Genomic DNA, 14,915 nt, shown 5'->3' on the forward strand with positions numbered 1-14,915 from the left:
GCTTTATCATCTCACCATGCTTCAATAGGTTACAAAAGTGTGATGTATTCTACAGAACTTTCCAGGCTTATTTGGCCCTAAGCCCTTATTAATATGTATGTCTATTAACATCTCCAACAAAAATGTTCCATGAAACATCAGTTTGGGAATCATTGCAATGGTCAGTCATGTTATCTTTACAGTTTCTCCATCTGCCAGGAAAGCAGGTGAAGTGACTCAGAAACAAAATACTTTTGTGAGAGTTGTGCAGAGGTGACTGATGTCAAATATTCCACGTAGCATTTTGGGGGAAGAAACCTTTTTATGATCCTCGGCTGTGAGGTACTCAGGACTGTGGCAGAATACAGCCTGTACATTGTCCATTGCCTGTTGCCTTGATCATCTGGGGCACAGAGACAAAGAAGAAGGAAGGCCATGGTGTGAGTTTCCACTTGCCCCATTCCACCAAACTTCTTCAGAGAGTCAGTGTGTTTGGAGGATGGTGAGGTTTGTCTATCCCTGTGGGACATAGATTCGGTTGCCTTGATACAGAGAGGAGCCAGCTGAAGTCTAGAGGAGAAAACTCCTCATCACCAGAAAAAGAGCAAGGCGTGTTCCCTGGGCAGCCTGTACTGCAAGTTGGCCATGAGGACATTGTACTGGGGATGGAGTCCTGCTGCTTCTGGAAGACTGGCAGGTCTAGCCTGCCTACGTCCCTACCTTTGTTCAGGGAGGGCAGTTTCAGGGGGATGCTGATGATCCCAACTAGGTCCTCTGTGGGGACCAGGGAGCGCAGAATGGACCGGATCCGGATGGCTTCCCCTTTTCCTGTCTGGATGAGCTGTAATGTAGGTTTAGAAAAAGAGATTAGATAGGTGAAGTTCCTACACCTCCACTCCACCCCACCTCCACACTTCCAGCAATAACATGGGTCTATTTAAGAGAACAGGTACACTTCTATGTTCCTCTAATTGCTACAGACACTCGTTGCCACAGGAAAAGAGAGAAGCCTGCTCCTGATTTTCAAGAAGAGGGGCTATTGAATAACTGATGAAGGAGGCCACTTGAGTCCTTTGCTGTGGTTGAAATGGTCATGTAGTTAAAGGGTCAATCAAATCTCAGCAGTAAATGTACAGCATGCAGGTGGCTTCTTAATGTGATAGCCCCACAGGGGCCTCTCATGGGCATGACATGAGAGGTGTCAATGTAATCACAATGCTAGACCCCAGCATTCTAGTAAATGCAGAGATGGCTTATGAATCTCAATTTCCTAAAGCCTGATTAATGCTGGGGTGGGGGGTGGGCAAGAAGGGTATAGAGAATGTCAGAGAACTTGAGGGCCTCAGTAGAGTTATCCCAGGGTGGATAACCTGATCCATAAAGACACCAATGGGCCAGGCAGCATGCACACAGTGGGCATGCATGTCCTCCTGCTATGTGGTCTTTGGAGCGGTGCAGTGAGCTCTCTGCCAGGAAGTGAATTGTGAGGAGCTCAGGTTCAGATCTGCACCATGTGCACTGATGGCTTGCTAGGTTCTGAAGCTCCGTGGTCCCAGGGAAGGGACCTCCCTTTCCTGTGGATAGAGGCAAGGCTGCAGCATCTTTCCTCCTCCTGACAGAGCAGGGGCCACTGAGGGGGTGTGAAAAGATGTGTGTACACATGTAAGGTGCTGGGACAGAGGCAGGCAGGTAGGAACTCTGTCCTGACTGGCTGTGGTGGCTTAGCTTTCCCAGGCTGCCTTCCTGAGAAGCAAGCCGACTTGCTTCTGAAAGGGAAGAGAGGTGATCAGGAAAACTAGAGTTTAAACACATGGGGTGTTTGACACTCTCCTTCCAAGACTGCAGAACACCCTGCTGCTTCCCTCGCTCCCTCCAAGCTTTCTTTATTTGTTTAAAGGCACAAAAATGGAAAGACAGGTCTATGTGGGTAAAGCCGATTTATCATCACAGGAACTGGAATTCCAAGAATTCCATGCAGCCTTCTTTACCAAGATTTAGATTTTATTTTTATATGAAAAGCAATTATTTCCTCCCTCACTGATGATGTGAATCTTTATACAAAATAAAGCCAACTCTCTCATCCCTCAGCAGGGGTGCAAATAGAAAAGGACACAGCTTTTAGATCAAAACTGGAAGCCCAAGAAAATATTTTATAAACTGAACCACCTTTGTGTGAGTATGTGCAAAGATCTATCTTGGATAAATAATCAGACAGGCACTCTGGAAAGAGACTGCTTTCTTTGGATCAAATGCCATAGTCATCAAGAAAAGAGAATTTTATACACTGAGTGTCCTTTTGGTACTTGCGAGGCCATTCATGATAACCATGATCAGGAATCAAGTTGGTCACATTTTGACCAAATGGAGGCACATGAGGAACATAATTTTGGAAGGCTTTTGAAATAAAGTTGGTAGTAGATATGCCCAACTAGTGCCACAGGGAAACCACTCCCTTGGATACCTGCCCAGGAGTCCTTCCGATAGAAATCTGCACAATCGGGTATTTGAGATAGAAACAACTTTGATGCTACTCAAAGGAACATAGAGAAAGGCATGATAGCAAATGCCAAACCTCCAGTGTTCTCTACTGAGGCTTCTCAGAGTTGCTTTCTAGGGACTCTGTCACTTACATGCATTTCAGGAGCACAGCGGCCCAGCAGATCTATAAGAGCCGAATAAAATGACATAATTGCATTGCCCATATGCACGATCTCTTCTTCCTCCTCCTCCTCATCCGGGCTGTAGAGAGAATCGACATGGGGAGGTGTGAGGTTACCTGGCAGGTGCTGCCATGTATTAGACTGAGCTGCTTGATATGGAAACACGTACTCTGCTCAACTTTCCCTTGGAACCTCTCATATCTTCACAAGTTGATATTGTTTATTCATTAAGCTCAAAGGACCTAAATATTTGCCTACGGCATCCCTAGGAGCCCATGAACTTTAAAGCACAAGTTCAGATGCTGCCCACCATTCATTCCCTCTTCCTCCTTGCATATATGCAAAGTCCCATTGGCCAGGGAGTCAGGAGGGTTAAGTCCATGTCCTTCTGTGCTAACAAGCAACATGACTGTGGGCCTCAGTTTCCTCTTAGGTTACACGAGGAAGTGGGATAGGAACATATTTTGGGTTCTTTCTAGTCTACCAGGTCACCTACCAGAACTGATGACAAAGAAAAAAGCCAACTGCCTGGAGAAAGTTACCTCTGCTGGGTTACACCCATCTGTAGGTTCTGGGGTCTAATCTAGAGGCTGTGACAAAGAAAGGGAAGTGATCATAAGACTTGACAGGGGACAGTGACAAGGTGATCAGATAATCTACCCACTGTACCCTTCACCTTTCAATGCCAAGGTTGTTAATTGTATGACTTTTCATAATCTGCGGTGCCTCCCACCAAGGAATCAAATAGAAACACTTTTCTGAGTAGTCCTCATCCTTCCAGAAGAGGGAGAAGAAGGCACTGCTTTTAAAAGTGACAGGTGAGACGTTGCAGGTCAAAGTACTGAAGGAAGTGCGCTGGATTAGACAATGATTGTCACCTTGATTCAGGCCTTTCAGCCTCCACACAGCTTCCTCTAGAGGTGAGGCTGGAGGGAGGGGCAGTGGAGGCCAGAAGGGGCTGCTGCCTTGGGGATGTGCCCGTTGAGGCCAGTGGAGTCAGTATAGAAGGTAAAGACACTCCACTAGGCTTGCTGGAAGAGTCAAGACGATTAAGCACTTGACAAAGGGATTTTAAATCTTTTAACAATGACTGTAAAAAAAAAAATCTATGCATTTTCTACAGGGGCAAGTTTTTGATACTGTTTTAATCACCTGGGTGTTCACAGTGTTTGAGAGCTCACCCACCATATCCTGAAGAAGGCAACTGCTTTCACTTACACGTCTCTCTTGTATCCCTGAGAGGGGAGGTCAAGGGCCGGATTCTCAGAGATCTTGATGGCGCCCTGCATGGCTGCCAACAGGCCGTTTCCTCCTTCACCCCGCAGGGCTGGGCCAAAGCACTCTGGGCGTCTGATGAGCAGCTTAACCACCACACTGGCGTTCTCTTCCACACTCTCACCTAAGGAAGAGAGGCACCGTTTCCTTCTCACTGGGAAGGGCACCCCAGAAGTCATTCCCAGTCGAGGAGCTGGCTGAGCAGTACATGTCATTCAGCTCGTTTCCGAGTCTTAAGTCTATGAGGAAATACTGACGAGGTCAATATCTATTTGAAGATCAGAAAGATCTGTTTATGATAGCATAGAATTTTCCTCTTCAGCTCAGGATTATGAACCACTGAGATCATTTCACTATATTTAGATCTCAGAAGGCTAGTAATATATTACTGAGTCTACTAACAATTCAATCACGAGTGACTCAGAAAAAATAGCTTTACATCTTTATTAACTCCACGAGGAGATATCAATTTGCTTCCTTCCTTGAAAGGAGATAAGGTGACAACTCAAGCTGGTATGCCTCAATTAAACTCTAGGGAGGTGACATGTTAGCTTGTGACACTATTACTGTCATAGAGTCTAATGTGTACCCTAGAACAGCCAGGTTTGTATAGACGGGCTTGAGGGCATTTCTGAAATCATCTATCCAGATAAAGAATCTACTGGGAGAAGTTTTCTTGGTTATTCCTATAAATGCCTGACAGAAGGTAAAAGGTTGGAGAACTGTGTTCTGTTGCCATTTCTGTTTGGATGAATCATAGAAAACAGACAGGGTCTCATTTCCTGAACAGGTGATTAAGTAGTGGAACTGGAATACTCAGGGAGGGATAGCCGTGGTTTCCCAGACCCAATACTTGCATTTAAAGAGTTTTCCAGTTAAAACAACATAAAACACACCTTCCATCTCAGGAGACATGTCTAACTTTTGCGTGAGAATTTAATCCCTGAGCCAAGATTCAAAGGCAAAACCTTTTTGGGATTGCATATTAGATAAACCTGAAGAAAAGTTTTTTTCCTAAATCATAGTGTTTATTATCAGATTGATACTGATATGAATTGATGTATATTTGTTCTATACAAATATATAAAAAATTATATTTATTCACACCCCCCCCCCCCAATAGTGTTTGCATTGTCATAGGCTATTGTATTATATATTCTTGTGTAAAAAAAGACCTCAAACCTTAGCAGGTTAAAGCTAAGTATCTGTTGTCTCAGTTTCCCTAGGTCAGGAATTTGGGAGTGACTAAGCTGGGTGGTCCTGGTCTGGGCCCTTGGGGTTGCCGTCACAGGGCTGGCCAGGGCTCAGTCTTCTGTGGGCTAGTCTGGGACTGAAGTATCAGCTTCCAAGCTCACACACAAGGCTGTTGGCAGGAGGCCTCAGTTGCTTGCTGGATGTTGGGTGCAGGCCTCAATTCCTTACCATATTGGGCTCTTCCTAGGGCTTCTGGAATGTCATCATTGACATGGAAGCTGGCTTCCCACAGAGTAAATGATCCAAGAAGAGTAAGGCATATGTAGTAGTGCTTTTAGCAACTTGGTAATCTATCACCATTTTGCTACATTCTATTCATTAGAAGTGATTCACTAAGTCCAGCTCACATTAAAGGCAGAAGAATTAGGCTTCATTTTTTGGAGGGAGAATCAAATAATTTACCTATTTTAAAATCATTATATCAATTTAAATTATGATTAAAGGAAATATTTATGAATCAACTTAGAAATGTTGTGATTAGAACATCAGAATGGAAAGCCCAAAACACCTGGCTCCTCATTCTAGCATTTTAGCTAGAATGCACACTGCATGATCTCATTGGCCCTGTTAAGATACTCATACCCTCTCTAGTTTCAGAGAGTTTGTTAGTCTAATCCATAGGAAGACATTAGTTCCATCATGTCCAGAAGCATGGAGGGTCTGAGCTTGCTGTCCAAGTGCTTGAAATTACTTTGGGCCCATCCCTTACATATGAGCACACCTAATGTGTCACCAGCCCTGCAGCACCCACCTTAAACCACAGCTGCAATCCTGTCCCAGAGCCTGTCTTGTTGACATCCTCTTTTACCACCTAACCTTCTGCACTGCAGGCAAAATTCAAGATTGCAATCATATATCAAGAGAAGTTTCATTAACCTAAAGTTAAACAGCTCACCAGTTTACTTTTTACAGTTCAATACTTCAGGAAGACTCTAAAAGTTTTGTAAAGAAGTTTGCCTTCAGATATCATCTAATACACAACATCAAAAAGAATTAGTTTTCATTAAACTAGAATCCATATGAGAAAAATTAGGAGATGTTAACAGGGTAAAATAATCACAATAATATTATGGTAGAAAGAATAAACATATCTTGCAAGAGAAAAGCCAAGGAAATGTTGAACGATACTGTGCAGTTTGTGAAGATGCTACGTTATGCCCTTGTTGTTGTGCAGTTTGTAAAATGCTTTTATGACCTTGCTTTGCTGTTGACTGAACCCAGCATTTTTACCTGATATGGTTTATTGATAGGAGGGACACTTCCATAAAAGGACCAGGAGAATCAACATATTTAAAAATATATACTCTTAAGTCATAGATGCAAGTAATGGTTCACCACTTTCAAATGTTTCTGGCTCCCAATACTTACAAGGTAGCATACCCATCCATCCTCCTGGTTGTCATTTTTCATTAAAAGAATAATGAAGCTAAAACTGAATTTTTTTGGAGTGAAAAATGGAGGCAAAAACAACCCTATTAATCAAGCTTATTCAAGTGCTGTGATTCTTTTAGTCACCTGGTGGAAATGCTGGTGGGCCAGCCAAAGTTTTTGCCAGTATGATGGACTTAACTCAACTCTCCCCCAGGGATCAGCACTGTAGAGTGTGATGGAGATATGGAACCACATCGTGCAACAGAAGCTGAAAAATCGGACAAGGGGTTGGTTCTATGTTGAGTTTGCTATGGAAATTCACTTGCCCAATTAGCCTTATTTTAACTGTGTTTCATGTCTTCAGAGCTAAGCTAATTAGGCTGGCTCCCACAACCAACCAGGAAGCCATCCCTTGATTATGTGGATTTGGACATCTGTGGGGGATGCAGAGCATACCCTGCAAGAGAAACAAACTGAAGTACAACTATTGTTGCTAATTAGAGAGGGAAACAAGGAAAAAATTTTCCAAAAGCTTTACAAGGTAGGAAGGACAGCATGTTCCAAGAGAAAGAACATTCCCCTCCTAATTACCTGTAGCTCAGCAAGCTTTATGCTAACCAAATCAACTCTGGAAAAGCTGAATATTGACCTTGAGGGCATTTTTCAAGGGAGAGAGAGATTTGAGGTAAACTAGTTTTGCCCAAGGGCTTACGATAATGTTTTTGCTTGAGCTCCAAAATAAATAATGAACTTAATAACAGCATGAATGTTCACAGTCTTTCTTCAAAGGTTCTCAATGCTGTGTTCATATTACCATCTTTTCCCCTGACATTCCCGAGCAGGTGGATGGAAATGGAAATGATTTTCCCATTTTACATTGTTAAAACAGTCATACTCACCACAGGGACAAAAAATAGAAATGCAATGATTCTATCTTCAGCTCATCATCATTTCTTACTCTGCCTTCTAACTACAGTTTCTGTTTCAAAGTTCCATTTCCTGGAATGTTCTCCTTCCTATTCCCTTGGCTTAAACTCTGCACCTAGGTAAATTCATTTTGTCCCTCAGGAACAGCTTGAGCGTGGGATCCCCATGGTCTCAAATACCCTGGACTCATTCTTTGTGTCTGCTTTTCTCACTAGACTGTGTATTTCATAAGAACAGGCTAATAATCTGAATCATTTAGTCCTGTGTGCTTAAGGTTCTTGCTAACATCTGGCATGTAATAGGCATTTGAAATATATTTCTTAAATAAATGAATAGACTTCATTGAGACTCAAGACAGAGGCTTAGAATGACTGGGAGGAAACCGAGGGTGACAAGCCATCACTGCATTACCAGACAATTGTCAGCCTCTATTTCTGAGTGCCTGGATTATCCATTTCCTCAGATTGGGGAATCCCTTTGCTTGGGACTAACTCCAATCAAGTCCTAGTGTAGTAGAAGATAACACTACCACAGGGGGGTGGGGTGGGTAGCATGAACCAGTCTAGAGTTACTCTCATTCACTGGGAGATTCATAAGGCAGGATGATGGTCAGACCAAAAACCTGTTTTCTGGTAAAAGGCAAACTTTGATATGGTACCAGGAGACTTGTACGAACCATCATTACAAGCTTAGAGCCTTCCAGTCTGAGAAGAGAGGTCCATAAACTGTTGAGTCCATAAACTACTATTATAGCATAGAGAGCAAACCAGAACTGTTTGCCCATTTGCACATTCATTCAACCATCTGTTGAGCGCACTACACTCTAGTCACTGGTCTAGGAATGGGGGAAAAGTAATGAACAAGACATGAAGGATCTCAGAATGAGATAAATAGGACAGAATCATGATCAGACCTCAGAACTGTCTTAGTGCCTCTCCACTCTCTTGCAGATATATAAGAAATAAGTGCTTATTATTTCACGCCAGTGAGATCATGAAATTTTTCTTATGTAACTGAGACAGACTGGAATAGGGGTGAGAGTAGAAGCAGGGAATTCAGTTCCTATGCAAGTGTGGTGGTTCAGGTGGAAGATAACAACAGCCTGGAGTAGGATATGGCCAGGGGAGATGGAGAAAAGCAGATTGACCTCAGAAATCTTTTCGATAACCAATCAAGAGAATTTGCTGATGAACTGGATACGAGGATAAGACACAATGCTGAATAAGGAATGCTATCTGACAACTGGCTGGAGTAGCTATAAAGTTGTCAGTCCTAGTTAAGGAAATGAGGAATCTTGGGGGAAGAACAGGTTTGGAGTGATAGTTACAGATTTATCATTAAGATGTACAACATGTGAGATGCCCATGAATGGAAACATCAAGCAGGCAACAGGATACACAAGTCTGGGGCTCAGTGAAGAGGACAAAACTGGGAATGCACATTTGGGGATCCTCGGCATATGTGTAGAACTCAAAGCCACAGGACTAAATGAAATACGGGGTGGACTGGTACAGGAGGAGCCTAGGAATTCTGAGAATGGGAATTTAATCACAGACCCAGGCTAAAATTTTGCCCACTGTCTAAACTTTGAATCACATGGCATTTTAAAAAAATGTGTAATAAAAACTTGAATGAGATGAAAACCTGGAGTCAGAATTGATGTGTGCTTGCTCTGATAGACTAGAGCTCACCTGATAAATATGTGAATTTTCTCTGAATTGATGAAGATCAACTTGTGATGAGCACCAGGCTCACAATAATACCATTTTGTGTGAATAACGTTGATAAAGCAGGTTTCCTTTTTTTTTTTTTTTTTTTCCCATTTCAGCTTCAGCTTAAATACTTAATTCTTTCTTAGGTATCAGGTTTCATGCTATTGTTATCAGTGACATGATCGATGAAGTCCAGATATTCATGGATTCTGGACACTTGGGTCTACTGTCAAGACACTTGGTTAGTAGCACCACTGAGCCCCCCAGGAACTTTGGAGATATACTGAGCATACACTCAGTGTGAAAGAAACAGAATCAGACATCCTTTCATCCAGACCAGATTTTCTGATTTAGGTGCTCTGGACACTGGTCCATAAGGTCCCATTAGCTTCTTCATTTGAGGAATTTATTTTCTATTATGTATATTATTTTACTATCTATTTAATTCTATTTTTTTTGGTGGTGGTACTGGGGATTAAACTCAGGGATGCTCTATCATTGAGCTATACCCCCAGCCCTTTTTATCTTTTATTTTGGGAGAGGGTCTTGCTAAGTTGTCCAGGCTGACCTTGAACTTGTGATCCTTCCTCAACCTTCCAAGCCACTTGATAATATCAATAATATCGCATTCTACCTTCTCTTGCCACATTGGCCTACATGTACAACATGTGAGATGCCCATGAATGGAAACATCAAGCAGGCAACAGGATACACAACATGATCACAGTGTTGTACTCATAGTGTCTCCTGAGTACAACACTGTGATGATGTTCACATACAGCTTGAACACTTTAAAATTCTTTACTTTGGCTAATTTTTCAGAATTTGCTGAATTTTTCTGACTGTATTGTAAATTTGAGGAAAAAGATGTTTTACAAATTTCAGTCCTATCCAACATCAGTCTTTAGTATTAACCACAAGTTAATATCTATTTCTGACCCTAAAAATACAAATATGTGGACAGAAATGAAATAGATGATCTCATCTATACTTTACATGACTTCAAAGTTAAGATGGCACTTTGAACTCTTGACCCTAATTGGATGCCTGTCTCCTATCTCAAGCACCCCTCACTATGATCTCCCTATACTCTGTTAAAATGTTTGCCCATTTCTTTAAGATGTTATTCAACACCCACTTTCTTCCCTATGCATTCCAATACCAACTTTACCAGATTCGAATAAACTGCATTTTCTTGGCATGCCAACAGTCACATGTGTCACTACATAGGTAGGTGTGGTTGGGAGTTTTTAGTATATTCCAGGCTTGCTTCTGATAATTCTTCTTGTATCTGCTCGGTTTCCTGCTTCAGGGCAGCACTTCTAGGGCCTGAGCCATCACTTCTCATAGTCTCTCATGTAACTCTTTGCATGTCACTGACAGATGCCCAAGTTATGGCCACTGGTGATAAATCTGCCTGGGTATGCAGATTCAAAGCTGCAAAACAGTACGTTCCTCACATGTGAATTTATGGTCTGGGGGAGATATCACTAAAACACGCCAAGGTCTCTAAGAAAGCACAGAATAACTTCCCCTTTGTGCAGACTAGGAGGAAACCTGTCCCTTGTGAGAAGCTACATTAGAAAAGGAATTGTCACAGACACCCAGACACATCTGTGTGTAGCCTGGCTACACAGTTTGCCATTGCCAGGTAACTAGGAGCTTCTTGGGTTCATTACCCCTAGAGTTAAATGCAGCCCAAGGCTTCTCAGTGGGTTCATAAAAAAATATGGAAACAATGACTTGCTTTAGGAAGTTTTCTTAAAGGTAAATCTTGTTTGAAAAGATTTTTCCAAAAACATTAAGAGATACTTGTAAAATAATGTTAGAAGGAAATTGCATATTTATTATTTTGATATAGCAAAAGCTTTTGATTGGTTCTTAGAAATGTTTTTGCTAAAAAAAAATTGGCACTGAAAAATAATTAAATAATGCCAAAATTTTTGACAGGTTCTAAGTAGAGAATGCTACTTCTCTTTACTTATCAGGGAGACAGTGCTGAGAAGGTCTCTGGTGTCAAACTGTTTTGGCTCAAATCCTGACTTTGTGTCCTCCTCCCTATGTGACTCTGGACAAAGCATTTTACCCCTCTGAGTTTCAGGGGCTTCATCTATAAAAAGATAAAGACAATTTTACTTACCTGCTATGGTCTGAAATGTTTGTGCCCCCCCCCCCCCACATTCATATGTTGAACTGCTAACCCCCAAGGTGATGATATCTAGAGGTGGGAGGAAGTTAGGTCATGAGAATGAAGCCCTCATGAATGGCATTATGAAAGAAGCCCAGAGAGCGGTCTTGCCCTTTCTACCATGGAAAGGCATGGATAGACAGTGCCACTTATGAACCAGGAACCTCATCAGACATCTAATATGCCAGTGCTTTTGATCTTGGGCTTTCCAACTTCTAAAGGCTGTGAAAAATAAGTTTCTGTTGTTTATAAGATGTCTTGTCAATGGTGTTTTGTTATAGCAGCACAAAGAGACTAACATACTATGCCAGTGGATTGTTGTATGATTTAAGAAAGTTAATACATGTAAAAGTGCTTTGAACTGTGCCCAACACGTGGTCAATGTTCAGTGTGTTAGCTGTTATCTTCCTTCCCACAAACTATAACCACCCCTACACCCATCACCCATTATCACATCTACCATTGCTAACCATCACCTACCTTGATCACTCCCATGACCTGCTATGACCACCACCCAACCATAATATCCAACCATCACTACCATTACCATTCATCACTCATTATGAGAATACCCACTATCACTCACCATCAACCACCACAAACATCATTTTGTCTTCTACTGTGATCCCCCATACCAACTTTATCTTTCACTGATGAGCAGAGGATCTGTTCTGCTGATCAGAGGCCATAAAAGTAGCCAGAATATCCTTTTCAATAATCTCTTAGGTATAAAAACTTATGCAGGGCTGGGAGATCCCCCCAAATCTATTCACTTGTAAAGGTTATGGACAACAAAAATAACTAACATAATTTCAGGATTACTATGTTTCTGGCACTGTGTTAATCTTAGTTTTCCATGAATTATTTAAGTTTCACCATGACTTTGTAAGGTAGATGCTATTACTGTTTTATGTACAAAAAAAAAAAAAAAAAAAAAAAAAAAAAAAAAAAAAAGAACCGAGGCTAGGAAAAGTTTACTAACTTGCTTAAATTCTCACAGCTAGTGAGTGATAGAGCCAATTTTGATCCTCTATTCTCCTGTCCAAACTCTACTGTGTTACTGTGATTGAGTCACTCTTCTTCCTCCTGTAGGTATTAAAAATATATACGTTTTTATACTCTGCATATCTGTCTTTTTCATGCTCTCCCCTGTGACAATAAACTCTCAACCAGTTTAACTATAAATGGTCTACAAATCTATTCAGTATCCATCTGTTGACTGATTGATCTCTATCCTAACAACTAAATTAGGGAAGCCTCTATTTGAGTATTGTCACTGTAAAATCAATATGATCTGACAGAAACTCAGTTTACTGTGCTTCATCCCAAACCACATACTCCTTATTTATTTTCTTCCTACCCTCAAATCTCTAAGCTAGAATGTGAACTTTGCTACTTTTCTCTCAGCACACCAAGCTTGACATCTCATCATTATCACCATCCAGCCCTATGAATCTTGTCTATACTTTCTTTTGGATATCATCTCCTGGAGTCTATTCCTACCCTCACTGTTATAATTTGTTACAACCTGAGCACAGAAGCTGTCAGTGGTACCCATAAGTCTCTCTTTTGTTAAAAAGGTTTCCCAGTTCTCAACATAGCAGATCAATACTAAACTTTTTCAGCTTTGCATTTATGTCCCCCCTGCAATTATAGTCATCTAGCTACATTTTAAGTCCCGACTTTGACCACTGCCATCCACATAGCCACCCTCTGGACTAACAAACCACTGTTTCCTGAGAACAGTATGCTTTAGCCTTCAGGCCACTGAACGTGCTGCTGTCTGATTAGATAAACTCTCTGTATCTGGAAACTTGATCTTTCAAAGCTCACCTCTAACTCAGCTCCTCCATAAAGACTTGTCCAATCTTTTCAACAGGATATGAGTTTCCCCTCTTGAAGCTTTTCAGTTCTCCTTGACTTACTTCACTTTTTATTTTATTTTTTTTATTTTTATTTATTTTTTTTAAGGGTAATGAAGTAATGAGTGCTAATTTGATAGCACTCATGTTCTTTTCTTTTTTTTTTATTGGTTGTTCAAAACATTACAAAGCTCATGACATATCATCTTCCATACATTTGATTCAAGTGGGTTATGAACTCCCATTTTTTACCCCAAATACAAGTTGCAGAATCACATCGGTTACACATCCACATTTTTACATAATACCATATTAATGACTGTTGTATTCTGCTACCTTTCCTATCCCCTACTATCCCCCCTCCCCTTCCCTCTCATCTTCCCTCTCTACCCCATCTGGAGATGGTAGAGATGGGAGAGAACTTACTTCACTTTTTAAAAACAGTGATCTCTGTCAATGAACACTTCCCTCAAAATACTATAAATTCTTTGAAAGCAGAACCTGAATTCCTTTGCCAAAACCAAATAAGGTCTTTATGTTTTAGAGGTACATTAAACATTAAATTAAAATGCATATATCTGCCCCCTGATGGGCCAATTTGTAAGAGCTTATTGCATTCTAAAACTGTACTATAGAGACTATGTTAAAAAGATATAAAACAACCTGAAAGTAAAGGGGGCAGATAAAACATTTGGTGTAGAGTTGAGTTCCATATGGTTGTACCCAACTAGCAAAAGCAAGTGCTGGAATTTGGGCAATACAGATGGGGTATAGCTAGTGGTTTCATTTACCTTCAAACTCATATCCACATTTCCACTAAATAAAACTCTTGACATGACTGTGAAGAATGCCTAGTTGAATAGATTCGTCTTGTTCTGGTTTGTCTGCCATACAGTCTATTTACATAATTTAGTGAGATGTATGAATTCTTAATATTCATTTCACACACTCAAAAAGTGTCTCTATACTGTTATAACTGTGTCAATTCTGAAATGATTATTTGGATAGGAAGTGGAACAGATTATTAGAGAATATTCTAGAACTGCCCTGAAGAGAACAAAGCAATTTAGCAAAGATGTGATCAATATGGGAAGCTACAGTGAAGAACATGTAGAGAGAAGTAGGAGGCAGTTGATAAGGAACCTGGCTGAGAGTCCAGGGGAACAAAACAAAGGCATCTCAAAGGTTGTAATCCAGTCAGGACAGGGGAAGCCCCAGGAAAATGGAAATCATTCAAATTAAGAAGCAGTATGGTGTTTTAAAGTCCTTTAAACAGCACACTGCATGGACACAGCCACATTAATGTTTATAGCAACACAATTCACAATAGCTAAACTGTGGAACCAACCTAGATGCCCTTCAGTAGATAAATGGATAAAAAAATGTGGTATATATACACAATGGAATTTTACTCAGCAACAAAAGAGAATAAAATCATGGCATTTGCAGGTAAATGGGTGGAGTTGGGGAATATAACACTAAATAAAGTTAGCCAACCCCCCAAAACTAAATGCCGAATGTTTTCCTTGATATAAGGAATCTGATTTATAGTGGGGTAGGGACGGGGAGCATGGGAGGATTGGACAAACTCTAGATAGGGCAGAGGGGTGGGAGCAGGAGGGAGGGGGCATGGGGTTAGAAATGATGGTGGAATGTGATGAACATCATTATTCAAAGTACATGTGTG

General features: G+C 41.0%; 1 protein-coding gene across 1 annotated transcript in view; it reads right to left on the bottom strand.

Annotated features, from left to right (window-relative positions):
• Ryr3 (ryanodine receptor 3) overlaps positions 1-14,915 on the bottom strand; it is a 517,407-nt gene that overhangs the window by 115,620 nt on the left and 386,872 nt on the right. Inside the window, exons 44-46 of the mRNA XM_058584663.1 lie at positions 3,858-4,038; positions 2,610-2,718; positions 700-820 (exon numbers count right to left, since the gene is read on the bottom strand). Coding sequence (XP_058440646.1) covers positions 700-820; positions 2,610-2,718; positions 3,858-4,038 — 411 coding nt within the window. The remainder of the gene's footprint in view (positions 1-699; positions 821-2,609; positions 2,719-3,857; positions 4,039-14,915) is intronic.

The sequence above is a fragment of the Marmota monax genome, unplaced genomic scaffold (genome assembly GCF_021218885.2).
Source record: "Marmota monax isolate L192 unplaced genomic scaffold, Marmota_monax_Labrador192_F-V1.1 WCK01_AAM20220418_F8-fsc00001, whole genome shotgun sequence".
Taxonomy (NCBI): domain Eukaryota; kingdom Metazoa; phylum Chordata; class Mammalia; order Rodentia; family Sciuridae; genus Marmota; species Marmota monax.